Source organism: Pempheris klunzingeri, chromosome 9, assembly GCF_042242105.1.
Source record: "Pempheris klunzingeri isolate RE-2024b chromosome 9, fPemKlu1.hap1, whole genome shotgun sequence".
In the NCBI taxonomy this organism is placed as follows: domain Eukaryota; kingdom Metazoa; phylum Chordata; class Actinopteri; order Acropomatiformes; family Pempheridae; genus Pempheris; species Pempheris klunzingeri.
This window is the reverse complement of record NC_092020.1, coordinates 26,041,077-26,064,542: the sequence shown is the minus strand read 5'-3', so window position 1 is coordinate 26,064,542 and position 23,466 is coordinate 26,041,077. Positions and strand designations below refer to the sequence as shown.

General features: G+C 42.4%; 2 protein-coding genes across 3 annotated transcripts in view; one reads left to right on the top strand and one right to left on the bottom strand.

Moving 5' to 3' along the window:
• nfkb1 (nuclear factor of kappa light polypeptide gene enhancer in B-cells 1) overlaps positions 1-7,713 on the top strand; it is a 32,829-nt gene extending 25,116 nt beyond the window's left edge. Inside the window, exons 15-24 of the mRNA XM_070836322.1 lie at positions 157-274; positions 422-536; positions 1,738-1,939; positions 2,032-2,201; positions 2,306-2,408; positions 2,995-3,134; positions 3,885-3,954; positions 4,092-4,255; positions 4,795-4,924; positions 5,421-7,713. Coding sequence (XP_070692423.1) covers positions 157-274; positions 422-536; positions 1,738-1,939; positions 2,032-2,201; positions 2,306-2,408; positions 2,995-3,134; positions 3,885-3,954; positions 4,092-4,255; positions 4,795-4,924; positions 5,421-5,515 — 1,307 coding nt within the window. The 3' untranslated portion in view covers positions 5,516-7,713. The remainder of the gene's footprint in view (positions 1-156; positions 275-421; positions 537-1,737; positions 1,940-2,031; positions 2,202-2,305; positions 2,409-2,994; positions 3,135-3,884; positions 3,955-4,091; positions 4,256-4,794; positions 4,925-5,420) is intronic.
• A 2,235-nt stretch (positions 7,714-9,948) lies between these two features.
• On the bottom strand, positions 9,949-23,221 carry LOC139206754 (ubiquitin-conjugating enzyme E2 2-like). 2 transcript variants are annotated; one of them, XM_070836326.1, is made up of 8 exons: positions 22,839-23,221; positions 14,758-14,821; positions 14,636-14,667; positions 14,213-14,290; positions 13,571-13,676; positions 13,244-13,337; positions 12,267-12,317; positions 9,949-10,729 (listed from the first exon to the last, which is right to left on the bottom strand). In XM_070836326.1, exons 1-7 carry the CDS (start codon positions 22,860-22,862, stop codon positions 12,269-12,271), a joined length of 447 nt encoding a protein of 148 aa, XP_070692427.1. In that variant the 5' UTR covers positions 22,863-23,221; the 3' UTR covers positions 9,949-10,729; positions 12,267-12,268. The 2 variants fall into 2 exon arrangements, with proteins under 2 accessions (XP_070692427.1, XP_070692428.1); XM_070836327.1 differs by lacking the exon at positions 12,267-12,317.
• Between the last annotated feature and the right edge of the window lie 245 nt (positions 23,222-23,466).

The following is a 23,466-nucleotide window of genomic DNA, read 5'->3' as shown; positions in this document are numbered from 1 at the left end:
ACGTAACAGTGATACTAAAAATCAACCGAAAAATGAAAAACAAAAATCCAAACAGCCCAAATTAATTTGTGTTTTAAAAGTCAAAAAACACCCACATTTAAACTTTAAACGAGACATAAAAATAACAGTGTGTGTGTGTGTGTGTGTGTGTTGCAGATCAGGTGACCAGCAGAGAGCTGGACGCTCTCTTTCAGTACTCGGTCACAGGAGACTCGGCATACCTGCTGGCTCCACAGCGCCCCCTGATGGACGCCCAGGACGAGGACGGAGACACGTCAGTAAACACAGAACACACACACACACACACACACACACACACACACACCTTAAACTTCAATGAGCATCAGGACAGTTTTAGAGCTTATATTCAGTTACTGCAGTTCAGTGAGTCTTTCCTTTATTTCCCTCCGTCTCCGCCCAGCGGGCTCCACCTGGCCGTCCTCCACAGCCAGCAGGAGGCGCTGAAGAGTCTGACTCAGGTCGTCTCCGCTCTGCCTGGACGGGAGGTGCTCGACACGAGGAACCACCTCTACCAGGTACTCAGCCGTGCTTCGTCTCAAATAGGCGAGCGATGAAGAAGAAAACCTGCTCAGGAAGCGAAAAGTGAAAATAGGCTTCAAACCTTCAAAGACCAAACAGGAAGTCACAGAAATATTTACTTCCTGTTTGATTCATCACAACAACGAGTCTGTTTTTTCACAGCAGTTACACTTTTTATTTGTTTAACGATGTTACAAGTGAAGAGAGAATCAGAGGAAGATTTTAACCCCTGGAGGTCAGATTATGTTTTTATGCCTGCCTTCAAGAGCACTTTGTCATCGCTTGTTTTTATTTTCTATGAATAATCTATAATAATAATCAGTATTTTTTCAAATCAATTTTAGTGTTTGTGGTCACAACGAAGAGCCAGTCAGCGACAGCCAGGTGTTTCCCATCATGCACTGGGAGACAAGGAAGATGTTTCCTACAAATAACAGAAAATGTCCTGGTTAGGGAACAAGTGGTTAGGGGACAGTGAGTAAGAGCTGAAGCTTCTTGTTCTCATTCGTCTTCATGTTACTTCCCTTTAACCAATCGGCAACTGATGTAACTTTGCCTTTGACCTACTTACAGTTCACTCAGAAACTTCCCTAAAAAAAAAGACAGACCCAGCTAAAAAGAAAAGTCATCAGTTTAAATCTATGCTACATTTAGAATATTGTCGTCACTTTAGCTTGCCGTTAGAGAGCCCTTTCAATGACAAACTGAAGCTGTCAAACTCATTTTCCAAGCCACCAGACTCCATTGACAAAAACAGTATTTTTACCCTGCAGAACACTGGAGTTGCTGGTCTACCGCTGCCTCGATTGGTTAATTTGCTTGTGTTAGTGTGTGAATTTGGTGTTTAAAAGCATTAGTTTACATGTGAACTAATGTGTTGAAACACCAAAAATCACATTAACTACACCAGCAGCTCCTGTGTTCTTTGAGGTAAAATTACTGTTTTTGTCAATGGAGTCTGGTGGCTGAACAAAGCAATGTAACAGATTAAATTCCCCAGTTGTTACAGTATTCCAGGTTATGTGTTGTACATGTGAACACGTGATCCAGACTTCTGAGCACTCTTTGTTGGTGGAGATAAATACACACCCACACACAGATGGTCAGAAACCTAAATACTGTTAATATTGTGTTCATGTCCTGTGTTCACCTGAAGGCAGGATAAAAACCTCTCCCTCTCTCCTCCGTGTATCCCAGACTCCTTTGCACCTCGCTGTGATCACCCAGCAGAGGGAGGCGGTGGAGGCGCTGCTATTGGCCGGCACTGACCCAACTCTGACAGATCGTCACGGCAACACTGTGCTCCACCTGGCGTCCCAGCTGGAGGGAGGAGGGATGGTCAAGTTTTTACTACAGAACGGAGAACTCAGAGCGCTGGTGAACCACACCAACACAGCAGGTACACACACACACACACACACACACACACACACACAAAATAAACTTTAACACATTTCACAACCCTCTGTCTGTCTGTTTCCATGGTTACAGGTCTGTGTGCCATCCACCTGGCGGTTCTGGCCAATCAGCTGTCTTCCCTCAGGGAGCTGCTGGAGGGCGGGGCTAACGTGGACGCTCAGGAGCGCAGCTCCGGCCGGACCGCCCTCCACCTCGCCACCGAGACCGACAACGTGTCGCTGGCCGGCTGCCTGCTGCTGGAGGTACACGCTGGACACTTGTGGCCAATCAGAGCAGAGAATGGATACCTGCCTGCGCTTCACTCACCTTCAGCCCTGTGTGTGTGTGTGATGTTTTCTGTCGTCAGGGTAACGGCAACGTGGACTGCTGCACCTTTAACGGCTCCACCCCCCTCCATGTGGCTGCAGGGCGGGGCTCCGTCAAGCTAACGGCGCTGCTGATGGCTGCAGGTGGGACAAACACACACACACACACACACACACACACACACTGGAGTCAGGATGTAGTTAGCTTAGCTTAGCATAAAGACTGGAAACAAGGGGAAACTGCTAGCCTAGCTCGTCTACAGTTGACAAAACACACCTGCCTACACCTGTAAAGCTCCCTGATTAAAGTGTTGTTCAACTCAAGGTCCACTTACTAGCCTTTAACCCGTCTTCATCATGAGTTCTTCGTTGTCATGGAGACGGATCTGGTTTGCTGAGTCTCATCATTCGTTCTTGACCGTGGTGACTCACGGTGCTCTTACAGGCATCACATGACTCCATGCACTTATAAAGACGTAGGTGAAAGATCTGGTAAAGAGTAAGTGGACCTTGAGTTGGGATTGTTCTGTCAAACATGCAACATGTTTGTCACTCAGCTTCGTAGGTGTTGGCAGGTGTATTTCTGAACTTCAGATGAGAAGAGCTAGCCCTTTCTCCCTGTATGCTATGCTATGCTAAGCTAAGCTAAGCTAAGCTAACGGTCATGTGGTTTTGTAGCAGCTGAGTTCGACCTCTGTGTCTTTGTCAACGATTTCGATCTCGTTTCCAGGTGCAGACCCTCATAAGGAGAACTTTGAGCCGCTGTTCTTCAGGGAGGAGGACTGCTGTGATGAAGAGAGGGAGGATGAGGATGAAGATGAAGGCTACATCCCAGGAACCACTCCACTCAACATGGCTGCCACCACTCAGGTACACCGGCTTCCTTCAGCACCTGAACTGATAAAAGATTCTGGTAGGTACTAAAAGTGTTGGAACTGGTCCAGTAGATCACCAAACAGTCGTTATATCGCTCTCTGCACACTCACCAGACTCCATTCACAAAAACAGTGATTTTACCTCACAAAACACAGGAGCTGCTGGTCTGCTGCTGCCTCAGTGTGATTAGTTTGTGCTGCGTGTTTTACAAATATTGTGTTGGATCTGAACTAACCCTTTTAAACAATAACAGACACACACAACTGGTTGAGGTAATGTTAGACCAGCAGCTCCTGTGTCCTGTGAGCTAAAATCCCTGTTTTAGTGAATGTAGTCTGGTGTGTGTGCTGTTTGTGGTTAAACCAAAAGGATCTTCCAGGTCTCTCTCTGTAGGGATCCTTTCCATGATGCTGTCACACACTTAGAATAACACTCTGAGCCTGTCAGTGGATCAAACAAGCTCTTTTAGTGGACCTACTGTGATCAGTTGTCCCAAAGGATCATGTTGCAGCCATTGCAGCCCGTTTGGTGGCTGCTGGCTGAGGTGATCTACTGGACCAGTTCCAACACTTTTACTACCTACCAGTCACTCAGACACCAGGATGTGGACAGAGAGGACCCTGGAGTTATTCTTTAAAACTGCTTCATTTATTGTAAAGGCTGCATTAAGTGGTTTTTGACCACAGGGGGGCCTATTTATGCCTATCTGATGGTGTGTGTGTGTGTGTGTGTGTGTGTGTCCAGGTGCTGGAGCTCCTGAATGGTAAAGAGTATGAACCAAAAACTCCACACAGACCTGTCACCCCTCCTCAAGGTGAGATTAGTGTCTAACCTGACTCCACTGACGTACACACTGAAGTATGAAGTACAGCTCTGACTGAACAGCATCATATATAACTGTGTGTGTGTGTGTGTGTGTGTGTGTGTGTGTGTGTGTGTGTGTGTGTGTAGGCGACCTGGTGAGCCTGGACGTGGAGGTGAAGCAGCAGGTGTGTCGCGCTCTGGAGAGTGAAGGATGCTGGGAGAACCTGGCTCACAGTCTTGGGTTGGGGATCCTCAACACGGCCTTCAGACTGAGTCCTTCCCCAGCTAAAACATTACTGGACAGTTACGAGGTACACACACACACACACACACACACACACACACACACACACACACACACACACACACTCACTCACTCACTCACTCACTCACTCACTCACTCACTCACTCACTCACTCACTCACTCACTCACTCACTCACTCACTCACTCACTCACTCACTCACTCACTCACTCACTCACTCACTCACTCACTCACTCACTCACTCACTCACTCACTCACTCACTCACTCACTCACTCACTCACACACACACACACACACACACACACACACACACACACACACACACACACACTCTCTCTCACACACTCACACACACACACACACACACACACACACACACACACACACACACTCTCTCTCTCTCTCACACACTCACACACACACACACGCACACTCACTCACTCACTCACTCACACACACACACTCTCTCTCTCTCTCTCACACACTCACACACACACACACACACACACACACACACACACTCTCTCTCTCTCTCTCACACACACACACACACACACTGACTCTCGGGGTGTGTGTGGTCCTGCAGGTCTCAGGAGGGACGGTCCGGGACCTGCTGGCTGGTCTGAAGTCAGTGGGGGACTGCAGAGCACTGAGCGTCCTGGAGGAGGCACTGCGTCACCTCGAGGACACGGAGACGACGGCGACTGAGACGAGCGGTGAGCACACACACACACGGGAACAGGAAGTTAGCATAGGGCTAACAGGAAGTTAGCTGGCTCTGCAGGCCTGAGAGGGTAGCCCTCCGTGCTGTATCACCCCACCATGAGGAAGATCCAGGTACTTTTGCACCCTGAGATTTGAACGTTTGGCTTCGTGCTCCTCGTATCCAGGTGTATCCAGGTGTATCCAGGTGTATCCAGGTGTATCCAGGTGTCTGTAAAGAAGCCTGACACACCAATCATGTTTCCATCAGTGTGTTTTAAGCACATTCTGAAGTTCAGTGTCTGGACTATAACAATGATTTAAAAAAAAAAATCACGTTCTTTTCCTTTAGCTGATTTTTTTCTGAATTCGGGTTAAGTTTTGGATGGAAACCATTGTGGTCACGTCACCCACTCGTCCTTCTCTGTCCTGGTTGGTTAAACAGCGTCACCATGGCAACGCGTCACTCAGCTGTGTGTGTGTGTGTGTGTGTGTGTTCCCTCTCTGCAGGCGAGTCTCTGTGCGCTCGGGTTCAGGATCTGAAGGTGGACGTTCGAATGGACAGCGGGGTGTGTGACAGCGGCGTGGAGCTCTCCACGGCGTGATGACCTGGTCGGTCCGTCGCCAAGTGACCCGGGGTCATCAGGAAAAAACTAAAAACAAAAGCACAGTCCATCCATCCAATGATTGATCCATCCACTAACGGATGGGTCCGGGCTGAGCCGAGTTCCTCCTCCTCATGAATGTTTCTAAACATCTTAACCTGTTTTTAACTAAATGTGTCGAACTCTGTTACGTTTGGAAACCTGGAAGCGTTCGTGTGCGTCGACGACTTGATTGATTGTTTCATAGAAAGATGAACTAAATATTCGGCCCACACTACGCGCCAACAGAGTCCCTCAACCAAACAACGGCAACCTGTTCTGTTTTGGTTCACTTTAAAGGAATAATTCACCCCAAAAAAGTATTGATTTGTTGCCTGTTTGCTCCATTTTTACCCTCGTTTTGATTCATGCTGTTGGCTGCTGAATGGAGACAGAAAGCGAGCGTGTCGGGGGGGTTGTGAGGCGCTCAGGGGCGGACACACTTCAGACTTCAGACCTGCAGGTTGTTTTTTTCGGTGCTATGAAAACTGGAATGATTGTAAAGAGGCGACTTTAGCGCTGAAGGATCGGTTCTGATCGCCCTCATGTCCGTGTGAAGAGATGTTGGCGTGTGCTCCTGAAAAGATCTTCTATGAAATCGACTAAACGGTTTATCGTACGCTCGCTGCAGGCCACAGGAACGTTTCTACTACCGACAACATGATTAAAAGACGGAAACCGCTCTCGTATTCATGCGACACACCGACGGATGACGAGCAAATTCATCTACCAGGAAGTTGTGCATGAAGATATCTGATTGGCCGACATGGTGCCTTGCAGGTGTCCCTAATAAAGTGGCCACTGAGTATAAATGTTAAATATGAGCGTCTGTCGTAGGGAAGGGTCACGATTATAGAATATTCGTTAAATTATTTTTAAAAATTGAAGACTTGACACGACTATCGTCTTATTTTAGAAGCAGATTTTCCTTCATTTCTACTGGAGCCTGATCAGTAGATTGATCCGGGCGCTGAGATGAAGTCAGGTGTTAAAACGAGTCTGTTTTCATCCAGACGATCTTCCTGCGACCGGACGTTAGCCAGAAGCAGCCTGGTTAGCTTAGCTCTGATTCAAACAGAATTCTGCCATTAAGTAAAACGAGTTTCAGCAATAAGAGAAGAACTGGCCGACAATATAAAAACATTGATGATTGATCAGCGGTGGCGCACAAGTGAACTCCTGGAATAATCGTTGGCACTGACTATCAAATAGTGTTTTTGCTTAAACTGTCTTGTGGGTCGGACGACGTCTCAGGAGGCTTCGGTTCACACGGCGACGGCTCCTCACGTGGACATTAAGACAAAACCTGCAACTGTCCTTAAGAGTGCTTCTTTAAAGATTGTTAAGAAATGTTTGTTTTGTTTTAGTTTATATGACGGCATATCAGGAACATAGCAGATAATGAAACTAAATAATAACAGAGCCATAATTAGAGGGGGGGGGCTGTTCCACTTAAAGAAACTTGAAGTGAAGTGGCTCCAAACTATAGTTTTCAGCTTTTCCTCATATTTTTTTATAGTTTTCCTTGTAAATGTCTCAGTTTTCTCTCATAATTTTCTACTTCAACATCTCAGACAGTTTTTTTCTCATAAATTTGTGGGTTTTTGTTAAAAGAAAATATAAATTTGCAACTTAAGTCTCTGAGAATATATATTTATATATATTTGTGACTTCAGTCTTAGTCTCAAAGAATATCTGAGTTTTTCCCTCATTAATTTAGGACTTTAGGTCCAGTTGAGTCCTGCCCCCCCCCCCCCCCCGTCCCTCGGCTCCGTATTATTGTTTTAAACCGACAATGATGTGAATTCACTGTCACCTTTATTTTCTCACCACTGAAACCTTCTAAAGACTCGAGATGAACTTCACAAAACAATGTTTTGTCAAACTGTTTGTGTGTCTTCAGTCTGTTCTGTCTTCCGATAAGATAAGAGATTCAGATGAGAGATATTTTAGCACCTGAAGCGGGAGGAAACTGTTGATGATGCAAGGCATTGTGGGAAAGGAAGTCCAGAGCTGTGAGGTCCTTTTTCAGTGTGAAACCAAAGCTTCTCTGTGTCCAACATGTAATATTTATATCTTTGCCCTGCACTGTACAGTTCAACACGAGCTTTTCATTGGTTGTATTGTTATTTTTTAAATAAAGTTGTTTTTTATATATATATATACACACACGCTGCTTAAGTGGGTTCATGTTCGGCTGCATTGTTGTGATTACTTACATCAGTCAGTCATTAATCAATAGGATAAACTGATATTTAATTTATTTTTAGCAAATGTTTACATTGATTAAAAAAAAAAAAAAATGCTTTTCTAATATTTTTAATTTACATTTCAGTTAAAGTTGTAATTTAACCAAGTCTGTACATTTCTAATGGAAAGCATCTATCTATAATATATATCTATATATATCTATATTATATATCTATATATACACACATACATCTATATATCTTATCAATATTAAGATAATCAAATCAAATATTACCACATTTTTATCTTACTAGTCTCAGTAAACCGGTCTGATGTAAACATGGAAACATGACGGAAGAAGAGGGAGCATCTGATTGGACAGATCCTAACCAATGACACGAGGAGACACATTTCTGCGGGTAACCGAACAGGTTGTAACACCACCGAGCGGTTACGGACAGTCCTGTACTTCCGTGCTAAGCTAGCGGGGAGCATCTCATAAAATACGACTGTTTCTATCAGTAAAAATGGACTTTGGTCAGTTTATATTTTATATTATATAAGTTGTGACAAGTACATTTGTGTTTTTACATCTAATTTAGCTCTGATGTAAAATACAGAGGGACCGCTGCTAGCTAACGTTGGCTAAACTAGCTTAGTAAACCAGTGGCTCACCGTTAGCATGATGCTAAATGCTCACCTTCACTTCCTCCTGTTTGTCTTTGTCGCGTGGAACAAATTGTGTTTTCTCCGTGTTTCACCTGTAGCTCACCTGCGCGCCTCAGCCTCCACCTGTCGGATCTAATCAGGCCGGTGACGTCACCCAGGTGAGCCGAAAACATCGCGTCTGAACCAGGAAGTAAACATAAATACATGTGTTCAAGTACTTGTACTGCTGTCTACTTCTACTCCAGGGGAACATTTCATCTAATGTCATTTTTACTGAAACATCAATTTAACTTGATAGACATGACGTGTTGTCACAGGTGTTTTCAGTTGTTGCTGATTGGACCAATCAGGTCAAAGAATATATCTTTTTTTCTTATTTTTAATACTTCAAGTACATTTTGCTGCCAATACAAATGTACCTGATGTGCCTTACCTGTACGTAAGGACCTGTGTATTTCCTGGAAGCATTTGTTCCCCCTTTATGACGGGGGAACTGTGACTATTATATCGCTCTCTTCAGCTACCAGACTCCATTGACAAAACCAGTAATTTTACCTCTCGGACCACAGGGAGTTACTGGTCTATTTGAAGTGATTTTTGGCGTTTTGACTCATTAGTTCAGATGTGAATTAATCTTTCTTAACATCAGAGTCACAAAGTAAGACAATCAAACTAACCGATTGAAGCAGCAGGAGATCAGCAGCTCCTGTGTTCTGTGGGGTAAAATTACAGTTTTTGTCAATGGAGTCTGGTGTGTTTGACGAGAGCGATCAAAAGCCTGTTTGTAGCTTCAGTTCCATGCTGAAAGAGCTGCCTGGTGGCACAGTGAGGTGGTTTAAGTTCTCCCAATACAGCGTACACTCAAACTGATATCAATTTGTTTTTAGGTGGGTCTTTTTTAAGGTGTTGAAAATCTTGTTCTTGCTTCTACAGCAGCTGACCACCATCTGATTATGACTATGGAGAAAGACCACTGGACGACTACACTTGAAAAATATCTGAACTGTCCCTTTAACAAATAGTCATCTACACATTCAGTATTTTGAGTATCCTGAGCCTTTAAATCTGACAGCAGCTCCATAAAACAGAAGTTTTTTAATCAACTTATAACTTCATTCAAACTTGCATTCAATTAAAAAAAGAGCTGAAATAGTCAAAAATCGATTGATAATTAATCAGAAATACTTAATTGATCCTCAAATCAGGTTAAATTACAGTTCAGTAGAAATATACTGGATAGAGAAATAGAAAGTAAAATGTGTAAATATAGCAAATATAAAAATGTATAAGTGAATTACAACAATATATAGATAGAAAAGAATATGTAAAAGTGTATATTACACTAATAATGCTGAGAAACTGATCAATAAACGTGTTAAAATGCAGGACAGTAGGAATAAATTTAATTTAAATTGTTGTGACAGTAAACTGAATATTTAAAAACCTAAATTACTCCAGAAATGACTTGCAGATTAAAAAGATAACTGAGAACACAAACACCAGAGAGAGAAATGACGACAGTAGGACACGAGAGGAAAACTGCAATTTGTTCAACTTTATTGAGAAAAAAAAAAAAAAACCCATTACAGAGCTATTAGTTGATCAATCAGCCGTTGGAGCTTTGAGTTTCATCTTCAGTGCAAAAGGAGGAGAACAGTGTCGAGGATGATGGATGAACTAACGGCTCTCGTCTAAAAACAAAACCTCAGGAACCAAAAGATAAAATGAAAACAAACAACAAGAACAGAATAAAACCACAAAAAAAAAAAAAAAAAAAAGCTGTTGCCGTTTCTTTTTTTTTCTTCTTCTCTCTCTTTTTAAAAGTGGACAAATCTCAGCAGCACATGAACCAATCAATCACTGACATGCATTAAATTATTATTTTACTGGTTTCCTGTAGGAACGCTTCTCGTCGGGCCACTCCGGGTCGGGTTTTTGTTTTGCAGTTGGCACATTCACAGCTTAGAGTCCTCAGCCCTTCTTCGCCTGGTTTTAACTTTGTTTTCATTTAGTTCTTTTTTAGAAAGCAGAGAAAGAAAAAAACTGGGGGGTGAGGGGGGGGGCAAAGGAAGAATTTAAAAGCCTTTAAAGTCGAGGAAGGAGACAGAAAGATGTGAACAAATTGCTGTTATTGGCTGATGAGAGAGGAAGAGAGGGGGGAAGGAGGAAGAGGAGGAGGAAGAGGAAGAGAGGGGCGTGTGGCCACATGAGAAAAATCAAACAGTTTGTTCCAGCAATGAGGAGGAAGAGGAGGAGGAGGAGGAGGAAGATCACATGGCGTATTTCTGAGTCCAGTCCTGAGCTGTCTTGTTGTACCTGCAGGTGGAAAAACAAACCATCAGGTGGTGGACGAGAGAGAGAGAGAGAGAGAGAGAGAGAGAGAGAGAGAGAGAGAGAGAGAGAGAGAGAGAGAGAGAGAGCAGGGACGATGCCATGCCTGGACACACACACACACACACACACACACACACACAGAAAAACAGACTAATTGTTTCCTGTTTTATTTATTGACCATCGACTGCCTCTTTTTCCCTCCATTATTCCACCAGCTCATCCTGTATGAAGAAAGGAGAACTCTATTTTTGGTGTTTTTAACCCTGTTTTCACATCCTGGTGTCTAAATGACAGGTGGCTCAGAACTTTTACTGAAGTAAACGCAGTAAAACTACCATGTAGAAATACTCTGTATAAGTAAAAGTCCTGCATTCAAGACTTTACTTTATGTAGAAAAGTATTAGCACTGAAATATACTAATAAAGTTAAGCTAAAAAATAAAAGTCATTATGCAGGTTGGCTCATTACAGAATAAAGTACAGTATATTATATTATTGGTCCATAGAAACTTAATTAGATGAGACAGGCTCAGAGTGTTATTCTAAGTGTGTGACAGCATCATGGAAAGGATCCCTACAGAGAGAGACCTGGAAGATCCTTTTGGTTTAACCACAAACAGCACACACACCAGACTACATTCACTAAAACAGGGATTTTAGAGAACAGAACACAGGAGCTGCTGCTCTGCTGCTGCCTCCATCAGTCAGTGTGTTTGTGTTTTTTTTGTGACTTTGGTGATTTAAAAGATTTAGTTCAGACTCAACACAATATTTGTGTAACAGACAATAACACCTGATGGAGATAGATAGACCAGCAGCTCCTGTGTTCAGGGAGCTAAAATCCCTGTTTTAGTGAATGTAGTCTGGTGTGTGTGCTGTTTGTGGTTAAACCAAAAGGATCTTCCAGGTCTCTCTCTGTAGGGATCCTTTCCATGATGCTGTCACACACTTAGAATAACACTCTGAGCCTGTCAGTGGATCAAACAAGCTCTTTTAGTGGACCTACTGTGATCAGGTGCAGTTGTCCCAAAGGATCACAGGCCTTTCACTGATGTTCAAACTAACCTGACAAACACGTCTTTTACATGCTGTACAAACCGAGCCAACATGAAAAACAGTCATTAATTCAAATGAGGCAGAAATTCCTGATTTTTTTCTCTTTTAAAAAGGGACCATAACACTGGGACTTCATGTTTTAGCTTCTGACATTTGTCCTCCCTGCTGAACATTTTCAAACTAATCCATTAGTTCTTATAACCGCTGGTTTCGGTCTCATTTTAAAACCCTGTGGTTTGGTGAATTTGGCAGGAACGTAAAAGGACTTTTTAGACAAAAAGGCTAAAACATGAAAGACCAGCAGTCCCGTCAGCTCAGACTGAGTCTTAGGATTTGGAGCCATGCTTCTTCTCAGCCTCAACATTTCCCCAACAGAAGCCTCCAGAAACGGTGAGAACAGACGCAGCAGGCAGGCAGATCTGGTGAGTAACTCTGCTCCCATCAGACGGCAGCTCAGCTCTTACCCTCACAGCATGGCATACTTCTCTGTCCACTCCCTGGCTAGTCTGTTATACCTGAGACCAACCAGCAGGACACTCTGGTTAAAACCCCCGCGGTGCTGCTTTAAAAGGACAACTGGTGTTTTTAACCCATGAGCCTCTCTGCACGTATCCTGGTGTCTGAATGACTGGTAGGTAGTAACAGTGTTGGAACTGGCATCATGGAAAGGATCCCTACAGAGAGAGACCTGGAAGATCCTTTTGGTTTAACCACAAACAGCACACACACCAGACTCCATTCACAAAAACAGGGATTTAAGCTCACAGGACACAGGACGTGATGATCTGCTGCCTCCATCAGTTAGTTTAGTTTGTGTGATTGTGTGAGACACAAATATTGTGTTGATCTAAATTAACCCTTTAAAAACTACACACAATAACACAAACAAACTAACCGATTGTGGCAGCAGAAGACCAGCAGCTCCTGTGTTCTGTGAGGTAAAATTACTGTTTTTGTCAATGGAGTCTGGCGGCTACTTAAATTCTTCAGGTGCAGTTGTCCCAAAGGATCACGTTGCAGCCCGTTTGGTGGCTGCTGGCTGAGGTGATCTACTGGACCGGTTCCAACACTTTTACTACCTACCAGTCACTCAGACACCAGGATGTGGACACAGAGGACCCAGGTGTTAAAATACTGGAGTTCTCCTCTAACGTGCGGCTCTTTCTGGTTCCTAATCCGATACGCTCGTCTCATTTACAGTTAATTCAGAAAATCCTGGAGCCGATCAGGGCAGGAGCTCGTCTTCTGCTTAATGGAGATGAAGGTTTTTGCAGCTGGTTTTATCTTTGAACTAAGAGGAATGACCAACAGTTTGTTTCACACATTTGTCTGGTTCCTGGTTCCTGGATTTTCTCGGTTGTATCTTCCAACCAGAGGTCTGTTTTGCAGACGGTAACTCGAACTCTGCTGCAGGTTTGAAGTTGTACAGGTGTGAACTCACCTAACAGGGTCTGTTTTGTAGATGCGGGCGATCTCTGGCACTAGCGGGTCGTCAGGGTTCGGGTCACATAACAGAGAACAAATGGACAAAAGGACTGCGGAGGGGAACAGACAGAAAACACCAGCGACACTTTCATCAGATCACAGGACTCCTGCTGTAAAAGCCTTTTAGACGACACCTGGGAGCTCTACCTGTCGGCCAACAGCTCCATCTAGTGGTTTTAATCAGACATTATTCAGACTTCCACAGAACTTTGAACCAGAAAAGTTTAAACAGTTTAATCTTTCAGTTTCTTTACAGAACTTGAGGCAGTGAGAGGAATCTTACCTTTAGAGATAGTTAACGCTGGAGACCACTGTGATCTCAATATATCCAAGCAGATGCTGCCGTTACTGTTAATATTTGGGTGATAAATTCTTGTTGTGAAGGCGACCTGATGGACGGAGGAAACACATTATTACATTTAATGCTTTTTAAAAAGACCCAAACAGATCAAATGTAATATCCTCCTTTATTTGTCCCACGACAGGGAAATGTACACTTTACAACAAAAACACACACATTAAGGCTGAGCTTTAAGTGTGGAATCAACTTATCATAGGATAATAAGAAGAATCTCCATAAAACCTCATAAACTAATAAATGACAAATGTCAGTTTTATATGGAGTAAAAGAAAAAAGGAGATTTTAATAGAAATCTTAAATATTAACCCCAATTTTGTTAATTTTTCTCCTTTTATCCACATAAACTTTATTCTACATCCACATTATTTGCTCCTGCACACATAAAACTGTTAGAAGTACGCTCCTCTCCTCGACACTGTAAACTGACCAGCTTTAGCTCACTGCTTATCAACTTATTTTAATCCTGTGAGTCCAACCTGAGTATTCACTTTTTAAAAACTAGCATTAAAAGAACAGAGTAAAGAAGAGTGGGAGGAAGAGGAGGAGGAGGAAGTGCTTACTGACCTTGGGTGGTTTGAAGGGATAATCTGTGGGGAAATGAATAGTCAGGAAAAATACTCCGCCCTGATAGGGACTGTCAGGCTGCAGCAGAGAGGACGAGAGAAGAAGAGACACAGATGAGTCATGTGACGTGGCTCTGCAAAGATGGCTGCCTGAGCAAGAAGCTCTGATCAGTGAATCTGGACGAACCCTGTTTTTGTAGCAGCTGTGACGGTTTTCCATTAAATTGCTTTGCAGTTAGAAACACTCAGATAATTTTGCAGCTACATAAAGTCCTCACAGAGTCACCTGGTGTCGCTCAGGGAGATTTAATCCAACATTTATGTAACTTTGCATGAAATGTTTGCTGATTTAGTCGGTCAGGACGGCCGACGCTCAGCTATAGTGGTGGTCGGAGGAAAGTTTCCAGAGGACGAAGATACTTACAGGTCCCATAATAGTAGCTTGCCAATGAAACACTGGAAAAGGAGAAACATAAAGAGGGTTGATAAATAATCTGTGTGTGTTTATATTAGAGAGAAGAGGACGTCTAAGTAAAACCAACTTACTGTCTTCCCCGACAGGTCCGGCAGAGCACTGAGCCGGAGGATCTCTGGACAGATCAGTTAGTTCCTGGAAAACAGAGAGAAGAAGAAACACACATTCACAAGAAGAAGAAGAGAAACAGGATAAAGACAATGAAAGAAAAGAAGCCGTGTTCTGATCAGGATCCTTTTCTGAATTAGAAAACATCTCATCTCAAAAATAAAGCTGCAGGATATCAGGCGTCCATTTTGTTTTCACGTCACTGTTTTCAGTCTGTTGTTTTAATCTGACCAATCAGCAGCGTCGGGCGTGTCAGGCGTATCCTCCACGCCTCGCTGAGCAAACCTGATGGGAACCAACCAACCAAGTCGCTCAGTCAGGCCTGTGTGTCCGCTGCCGTTTGGTGTTTTACATTTTGTTCTATTTACTGTTGGAAAACATCACGAAAACAAGCCGAGCTGCTTCCTTCAGCTGCTCGGAGGAGCGAGGCGGCAGAAATAATCTAACAACCTGTGAAACTCTTACATAACAAGCCAACAAGTTGTCAGCCGTAAAACCAGTGATTTTACTCACAGAACACGGAGCTGCTGCCTCCATCAGTTAGTTTGTGTGACTGTGTGACTTTAAAAGTTTAGTTCATATCCAACATGTTGTTATATATTATCATTAGTAGTAGTGGTATTATTTGTATCATTATTATCATTATTATTATTATTATTATAATATGGTACAGCGCCTCACTCTGAGTGTACATGTTGTTATATATTACTGTTGGTAGTAATAGTAGTATTATTATATAGTACAGCGCCTTACTATGATTGTGCATGTTGTTATATATTATCATTAGTAGTGGTATTATTGTTATTATTATTATAAGACTCTGGACTCACCTGGTGCAGTAATTTACCTCTGTGTAATAATTTGTAAAAATATATATTTTTTTTAATTCATACTTTTATATATTTATATTTTACTTTGTGTTTGAAGTGTATTCTTATTCTTTTGGAGCTGTGTGTAACAAAAACCAATTTCCCCCTGAGGATTATTAAAGTAATTCTGAACACAATATTTCTGTGACACACAATAACACAAACTACCTGATAAGAGCAGCAGCAGTTTCTGGGTTCCTCCAGATGAGGACTAGTAATCTGTTTTACCAGACTAACCAGTAATTTAGTGATGAACAATCAATAGTCTCTGTCAGTCTACTCTCGGCTTTACAGTGTGTTTCAGTGGCCTAAACACACCTGTGTGTCTACAGCGGACCACTTGAGTTCAGGTGTCGTTAATGAGTCTGCTGCCACACCAACGTTTCACGCTAACACACACGCTAACACACACGCTAACACACACACACACACACACACACACACACACACACACACACACACACACTTCCAGCTGTTGAGATCGGCAGGAAAAAAAAAAAAAGTCATGTACGACTTGCAAAAGAGCGAAGAGAAGAGCGAGACGGGAAATGTTAGAAACGCAGCGTCACTAACGGCGTAGCACTGATGTCACCTCCTCGCCAGAGAGGCTTCAGGACGAATTAGCGTTTAAACAAACGATACGACAAGATCACAGAAGGTCTCAGAGGTTAGTTAGACTCTTTATATTACAGTATTATTAGTATTTAGGCTGTCAGACAGTGATCTCACGCCGACACCGCAGTGTAAACAGGATCTAAGGGGATTAAAAGAGGTTCGAGCATTACATGAGGGGTGTAGTGGGTAAAAACTTTACTTTAACGCCGTTTGTTACCTTTAAAATAAGCAGACATCCCATTAAAAATACACATTATACGACATGTCATGATGACTATCCTCTTAAAATCTCATTAAATAATCATCAATTGGTTAATTACTAATGCTTCAGTCAGACAGCATCCCCAACATCAGAAACAGTAACGTCTGCTCTACTTTTTCTACTTCTGTCGACCTTTTGTGTGCCTCGGCTGTTGTCATATTTGAGGCTTTTCTGCCAAACGCAGCTCCTCCTGAGGCCTGTACGCTCCTTTTATTCCACCAGAGGGCCGCGGGTTTTTATTTTGCAGCGTGAAGAACAACAAGAAAAGCTGGTTGGAGCGCACGAGGATCCAGAAGTTAAAGTTAAAGACATTTTACAGCCGTCAACACAGCGTGAGTGACGTCTTCTGGCTGCTTTGTTGTTTAACGGCAAACCAAACATCATGTCAGGCGTTAAACCCTCCAAATCCCACACGTGAGCTGTGAGTTCAGGTATTTCAGAGAGAGATTTGCATAAAACCAAGCAGGTAGAAACAAGAAGTAGAAGACAGAGAGGTGTGCAGCTTCATCTCAGGCTCGTTGTGCAGCATTTCTGGGGTAAATCTACACGTTTGTCTGCAACTCTGGGTTCAATTTTGACATTTATTGGTTGATGGAACTAAAACTGGCTCAATCCTTTCTTTTGACTTTTATCTTTAATGATTAATTCGATTCTGGGGCTGAAAATGTTGTTTACTCGTTAAATAATAAGCTGGAACGAAGAACACTTTTGGTAACTGATTAAAGGCTTTAGTTAAATATCAAAGGACTCGTCGATGTCGGGTGTCTCGGTCTCATTTTCAGTTAATAAAAATAATAAAAGGGTCTTTAATTGTTGGTCAGAATAAAAGGAGGCAGAAGGAATTTAACAGGACTTCAGTCTTTTGATTAAAAAGCTGTGGCTGGTTTGCTTTATTTTCAGACCAGAGTATGTTGAGGTGAAAACCTGGTAAATAAAGTGTGGAGGAGAATAAAGAACGTCTCTGCTAACGCACAAGACTTTACATTTTTATAATAATTAGGTAAATATAATAACGATGCACTGATTTAGTGGATGATATTCTCCTTATTGACTCCATCTTCCTATCGGCAAACACTGGCCTCTTGTTAATCTGCTGCGTCCCATCGGTTCTGCGCTAAAAGTCACGGTGGTTATTTGCGGTCGGACTAGCTAGCTGCTAGCGGCTAGCAGTTAGCCGCTAGCAGTTAGCAGCTAGCAGACATTTGAAGAGGAGGAAGAGGAGCCGTTTGTGCTTCTGTGCTCTTGCTTGTATGTTTTCTTTTAAAACATTTGATGTATTTCATATGTTGAGTCAATATTAGGCTGTGTGGCTGAATCTGGCACATTTACATGATGTTTGCATGATTAACGTGCAGCGTCCCGTCTTAACCAAATAAGAATTTCCACACATAGTAATAACCCTGTTAGACTGTAACTAATTCTATTCTATTATCTAGTGTAGGAAACAGTTTGTTTCACATGCCATTACTGTCAAATACACATCTTAACATCTTTTATTATAGTTTTTACATCTATACTTCTCTATATATTTAATATTTTACAGTGCACAGAGGTTAGGTGTTTGTGCTCAAGTTAAATGTGTGTTTACTTTCCTTGCTGATTCTGATTAAACTGCATTAAATGTGAAAAATTTGAAGAGACGAACGCGACGCCAGAACCAATCAACAACAACAACAGGGGAGGTGGTGGTTCTTTTTTCATGTGAAAGAAGGTTATATTAAAGGCTGACACACATTTGTACGACTGAATTTGTGCCAGTTTAAGACGTAAGGAAGGGCTGACCGGCTTTAAAACGTCTCCCTGAAGCAAAAAGTGGGAATAAAAACAACAAAAATCAGTATTTTATCTTTCACAATCAGCTCATCCCTGATGATTCAGCTTATTATGCTTTGAGGAAAAAGAGCAGAGGTGCTGCATCACACAGGGAAGTCTTTAATGAGGGGGGTGATTGTTTAAACCGTCAGCTTTATTGATCACGAGATGAGAGGCATCAGGATCTGTCTGGTTCAGCTCAGCATGTGACCGACTGAGAAAAATATATATCTTCTTTTTACAAGTTGTGCATGAAGCAGCTTCCTGGAGGTAACAGATCGTGATGGAGGCCGAGAGCGGAGCAGAAATGTTTTCTCCTGTCAGCAGCTGTATAAAGTGTGTGTTTTAAATCTGATACGACATGAACACGACATGAGCGCAGAGCTTCCTGGTGCTGCGCTCAACACGTGAAAGGTAAAGAGGAGGAGGAGGAGGATGCTGCTGATGATGATGATGATGATCCTGCTATGAGCTGACACACACACATTTTGTCTGTGTGGTAGTGGGTTAGCCAACGAGAGCAAAGAAAGAAGCGGCCAGAAGAAGAAATGAGGACTTGTTAGATGTAGTTCATGTGACAACACGACCACCAGAGAGGTTTTACTGGATGTTTTGCTGCTGCTAAACTGCTGTGATGAAGTTTTAATCCAACATGTCAGCACTTGGCTAACATGCTAACTGAAGCACTTCTTGTTGTCTGGTTACCGGTTAAACTTGGCAAGCACCGAGTTCAGCTTAAGCCTCAGAAAATACATAAGGACTCATTACTCAGAGGGATATAAGGTGATGTGATCTGGTTTAATCTTAGAAAACAGGTTTGTTCTGCTCGGAGGAGCCGCTGTACACTTATAACGTTTATTTCTACAGGTTTGGCTCATATTTCTAAACCTGTGCCGTGTCTTTACATACTTTTACTGCACCTGATCACAGTAGGTCCACTAAAAGAGCTTGTTTGATCCACTGACAGGCTCAGAGTGTTATTCTAAGTGTGTGACAGCATCATGGAAAGGATCCCTACAGAGAGAGACCTGGAAGATCCTTTTGGTTTAACCACAAACAGCACACACACCAGACTACATTCACTAAAACAGGGATTTTAGCTCCCAGAGCACAGGGAGCTGCTGCTCTGCTGCTGCCTTGATCTGTTAGCTTGTTTGTGTTATTGAGTGTTACACAAATATTGTGTCGGATCTGAACTAAACCTTGAAAAAACCAAAGTCACACAATAACAAACAAACTAACCCCTGATGGCAGCAGTAGAGCAGCAACTCTTCTGCTCTGTGAGGTAAAATTACTGCTTTTGTCAATGGAGTCTGGTGGCTGAAAAATTATTTCAAAATTGTCTGGGTCCATCTGCTTAAATATGAGGATTTGCTGTTTTTCCTGTTTTATAACCTTGTAAATTGAACATATCTGGGTTTTGGAACGTCTAACAAACTAAACAGATGTCGCCTTGAGCTTTGGGAAACTGAGCATTACATTTTATAGGCCAAAGAATAATCAGCGTATTGAAAATAACTGTTAGGTTTCACGTATTTTATATTCCTGTATTGTATATTTAACTGCAGCCCTGCACTGCTGCAAAGACAGACATTTATTTTGAAAGCCGAACTTCACGCTGAAACAACAGCAGCTCACACATGTAGTTTCATCTCCCCTGTGAACGCAGCATTAAAAACAAACTGAGACACACAAGCCTTTATTGATGTGTAAGCAGCGGCTCTATTTTTACTCTGCGAGTCGTGCGGACAGAAGAGTCAGGAGGCCAGATCAGGATATATCTGGAGGGGCAGAAAACACACGGCGGCTTATAGGACGAGGGGTTTGTATTTCCAGCCTGCAGGTCTCCCTCAAGCCAAACGGTGTGTGTGTGTGTGTGTGTGTGTGTGTGTGTGTGTGTGTGTGTGTGTGTGTGTGTGTGTTGGTATGTGTGACATACAGGCTCGGCACACACAGCTCATCTTTCAGGTTTGACTGAGTTTGGGAGGCGAGAAAACGGTCAGGAATTCAGACGCTGACTGTGACAGAGGCAGCTGGGAGAGCAGACTTTACCCTGGTGTGAAAGTACACAGACTACTACTGATATATTCTGAAAAATAATCTTAAAAAAAGGTGGGAAATCCTCCTTTAGTTCCTCTATAATATGTTTCAGGGCTGCAGCTCATAATTGCTTTTACTGACGATCACTTTCTCGGTTAATTGAGAAGTTGTTCGGTCTGTAAAATGGCAGAAAATGCTACAAAAATGTCAATCAGTGCTTTCAAAATACCGACATGATGCTCTCAAATGTCTCGTTTTGTCCAAAACCAAAATATATTCAGTTCACCGTCACAGAGGAGGAAAGAAGTCAGAAAAAAACATCACATCTACAAAGCTGAAATCAGAGAATTTGATGACAGATATTGAATACTTGCTGATTGAATGGGTAATAACTGATCGATTACTCATTGTAGCTCTAATATCTTTTACTGTAAACAGCAGAGTGTCTCAGTCTTTTGGTGTCATGCTCCCAATTCAAATTTTAAGCAACCACCATGAATATTAGTGAAAGTAATGAGTGAAGGTGAACGGTATTTCCTTCAGAAAACATGATCTGCTGGATTCTTTTCAGCATAAATGTGTTTCTGTGTTAAACTGTTGTTTTTAAGATACAGAGAAAGTGAACCAGAGAGGAAAACAGGCTTTGTAGTATTTTCTCGTCTTTGATTTTGACCAACGTGTCCGTTTTCAAAACTTCTCTGGTATCCTGCAGCAGTCTGAATGAATTTCAATCAACTACATTGTTCTTTCTTGTTTGTTCTTTGTTCCCACACACATCAGATTAATTTAACTTCAGCTGGTGTACAGTAAACACGCCTGTGGATGTGGAGGAAGCCGAAACGGCACACAGTTTTAAAGAGAGGGTCAAAGTAAATGGCTGCAACGTGATCCTTTGGGACAAGTGCACCTGATCACAGTAGGTCCACTAAAAGAGCTTGTTTTAGCCACTGACAGGCTCAGATTGTTATTCTAAGTGTGTGACAGCATTATGGAAAGGATCCCTACAGAGAGAGACCTGGAAGATCCTTTTGGTTTAACCACAAACAGCCGTTTTATCGCTCTCTGCACACACACCAGACTACATTCACAAAAACAGTGATTTTAGCTCACAGGACACAGGAGCTGCTGGTCTGCTGCTGCCTCCATCACTGGTTAGTTTGTTTGTGTGATTGGGTGACTTTGGTGTTTCAAAGGGTTAATTAAGATCCAACACAATGTTTATGTAACACACAATCACACAAACAAACTAACCAGTCGAGGCAGCTGTAGACCAGCAACTAATGTAATCTGTGAAGTAAAATTAGTGTTTTTGTCAATGGAGTCTGGTGACTTTGAAGATATTACCCAAACAGCAAAGTGATTCTTACAATAAATGCCAATTTGTTCAACCAATTAATTGATTAATTTGATGTTTCAGCTGCATGGGTCAGATTGTCTTGACAATGGAAATAATACATATAATAAATAATATTTTGATAACCAATTAGTTGTTTTTAAAAGAAGAAAAAGTTCTCTGATTCAAGCATCTTAAATATTAATATTTTCTGATTTCTTTACTTCTTTGTGACGTTAAACTGAATCTCTTTGGGTTGTGGACAGAATAAGACACTTGAGGACGTCACCTTGGGCTTCAGCAAACACTGATTGACACCTGTCACCATTTTCTGACACTTTATAAACCCGACAACTGGTCGATTAAGCTTGAAAACAACTGTGAGGCTACTTGCAGCTCTAATAATGACAACAGACCGTCAGTTATCATCCTGTCAAGATAAACAACATCATTTCAGGGTATTTTACCCTCTATGTTTTATACTGCTGCTTTCTAAGACTTCAGGATTTGCTATTATGATAAGTGTTAAATACATTATTAAGTGCTGAGACCACCTGTATCAAAACACACTTGACTTGCACAAATTAAACTTGAAAATCTACTACCTTTCAGGGTGGAAACACCTGAGACCGAAACTGACAACCGAAACCTGGCCAAAAACAGAACAACAGGACACAGAGGAGGCCATTTAAACAGTATTTAAACCTCCACAGGAGAGGATGAAGTAGAGCAGATCTGAGTCACAGGCCTGACACTGAAGCTAAAGCTAACATAAACCGAACCATTGTTTCATATGGAGCCTTACACACCCGCCGCAGGGGGGTTTCTGCCAAAAAACCCTGCCTCAGCCATCACCGACTCATGTTAACGCAACACCCAGAAGATAAACCTACAATGTCCCTGCTAGCTGCCGCCGCAAATCGAAACCAGAGCCATAAATTTGACGGTTTGTGTCAAACGTTGTGTCATCGGCAGCAGCTGCTTCAGTGAGGAGCGCAAGCTAGCTCTGCTAGCTAACAGGCTAAAGGCTCGCAAAACAGCAGCTAACAGGCTAAAAAAAAAAAACAACTCTGGTGATCGATAAATGTGGAGAAGAGAAGGGTCGTTGCTTACCTTGGTAATTCGTTTTAAAGCCATTGTGTCTGCGTGAAGGGACCGGCTGTTGAGGAGGAGGTGGAGGAGGAAGAGGAGGTGGAGGAGGAGGAGGAGGGCAGGCCAGCTAGGTGATGCTAACTAACTAGCATCTAGGACTTTGCTAGCTTTTAAAGCTGGCTCTGGGCGCTAAGCTAACTAGCTTTGCTACACATTCGCCGGTTAAACAACAGCAGGTTTTCTGAAATCTTCGTCCTTTTTTTGTTTTTGTTAATTTTCTCGCCGAATGCAGTTCAGCGCGGAGACAGAGCGACTCCCCAGCACGTCAGCCCCGACTTCAGGCTGACAGTCGAATAACAAACCGGGGACCGACCGCAGCAGCTCAAAATGTCTTCCGTTCAACACCGTCAGAGGACCGGGAGCAGGAGGTCTCACTCTGACGAGGTTTCCAGTGACCGAAAACAGCATGGCGGCCGGAAGTGTCTCACCATGTTTATTACATTTTTATTTATTATTATGATTAGCTCATATTTGCACAAGATATTTCTATTTCTTTTTCTTTGTTATATTGTAAACTAGTCTTATGTTATATTATTCTATTTTAGATTGTACATATTTTATATTTTTTTACTATTGTTTTTGTGCCTCA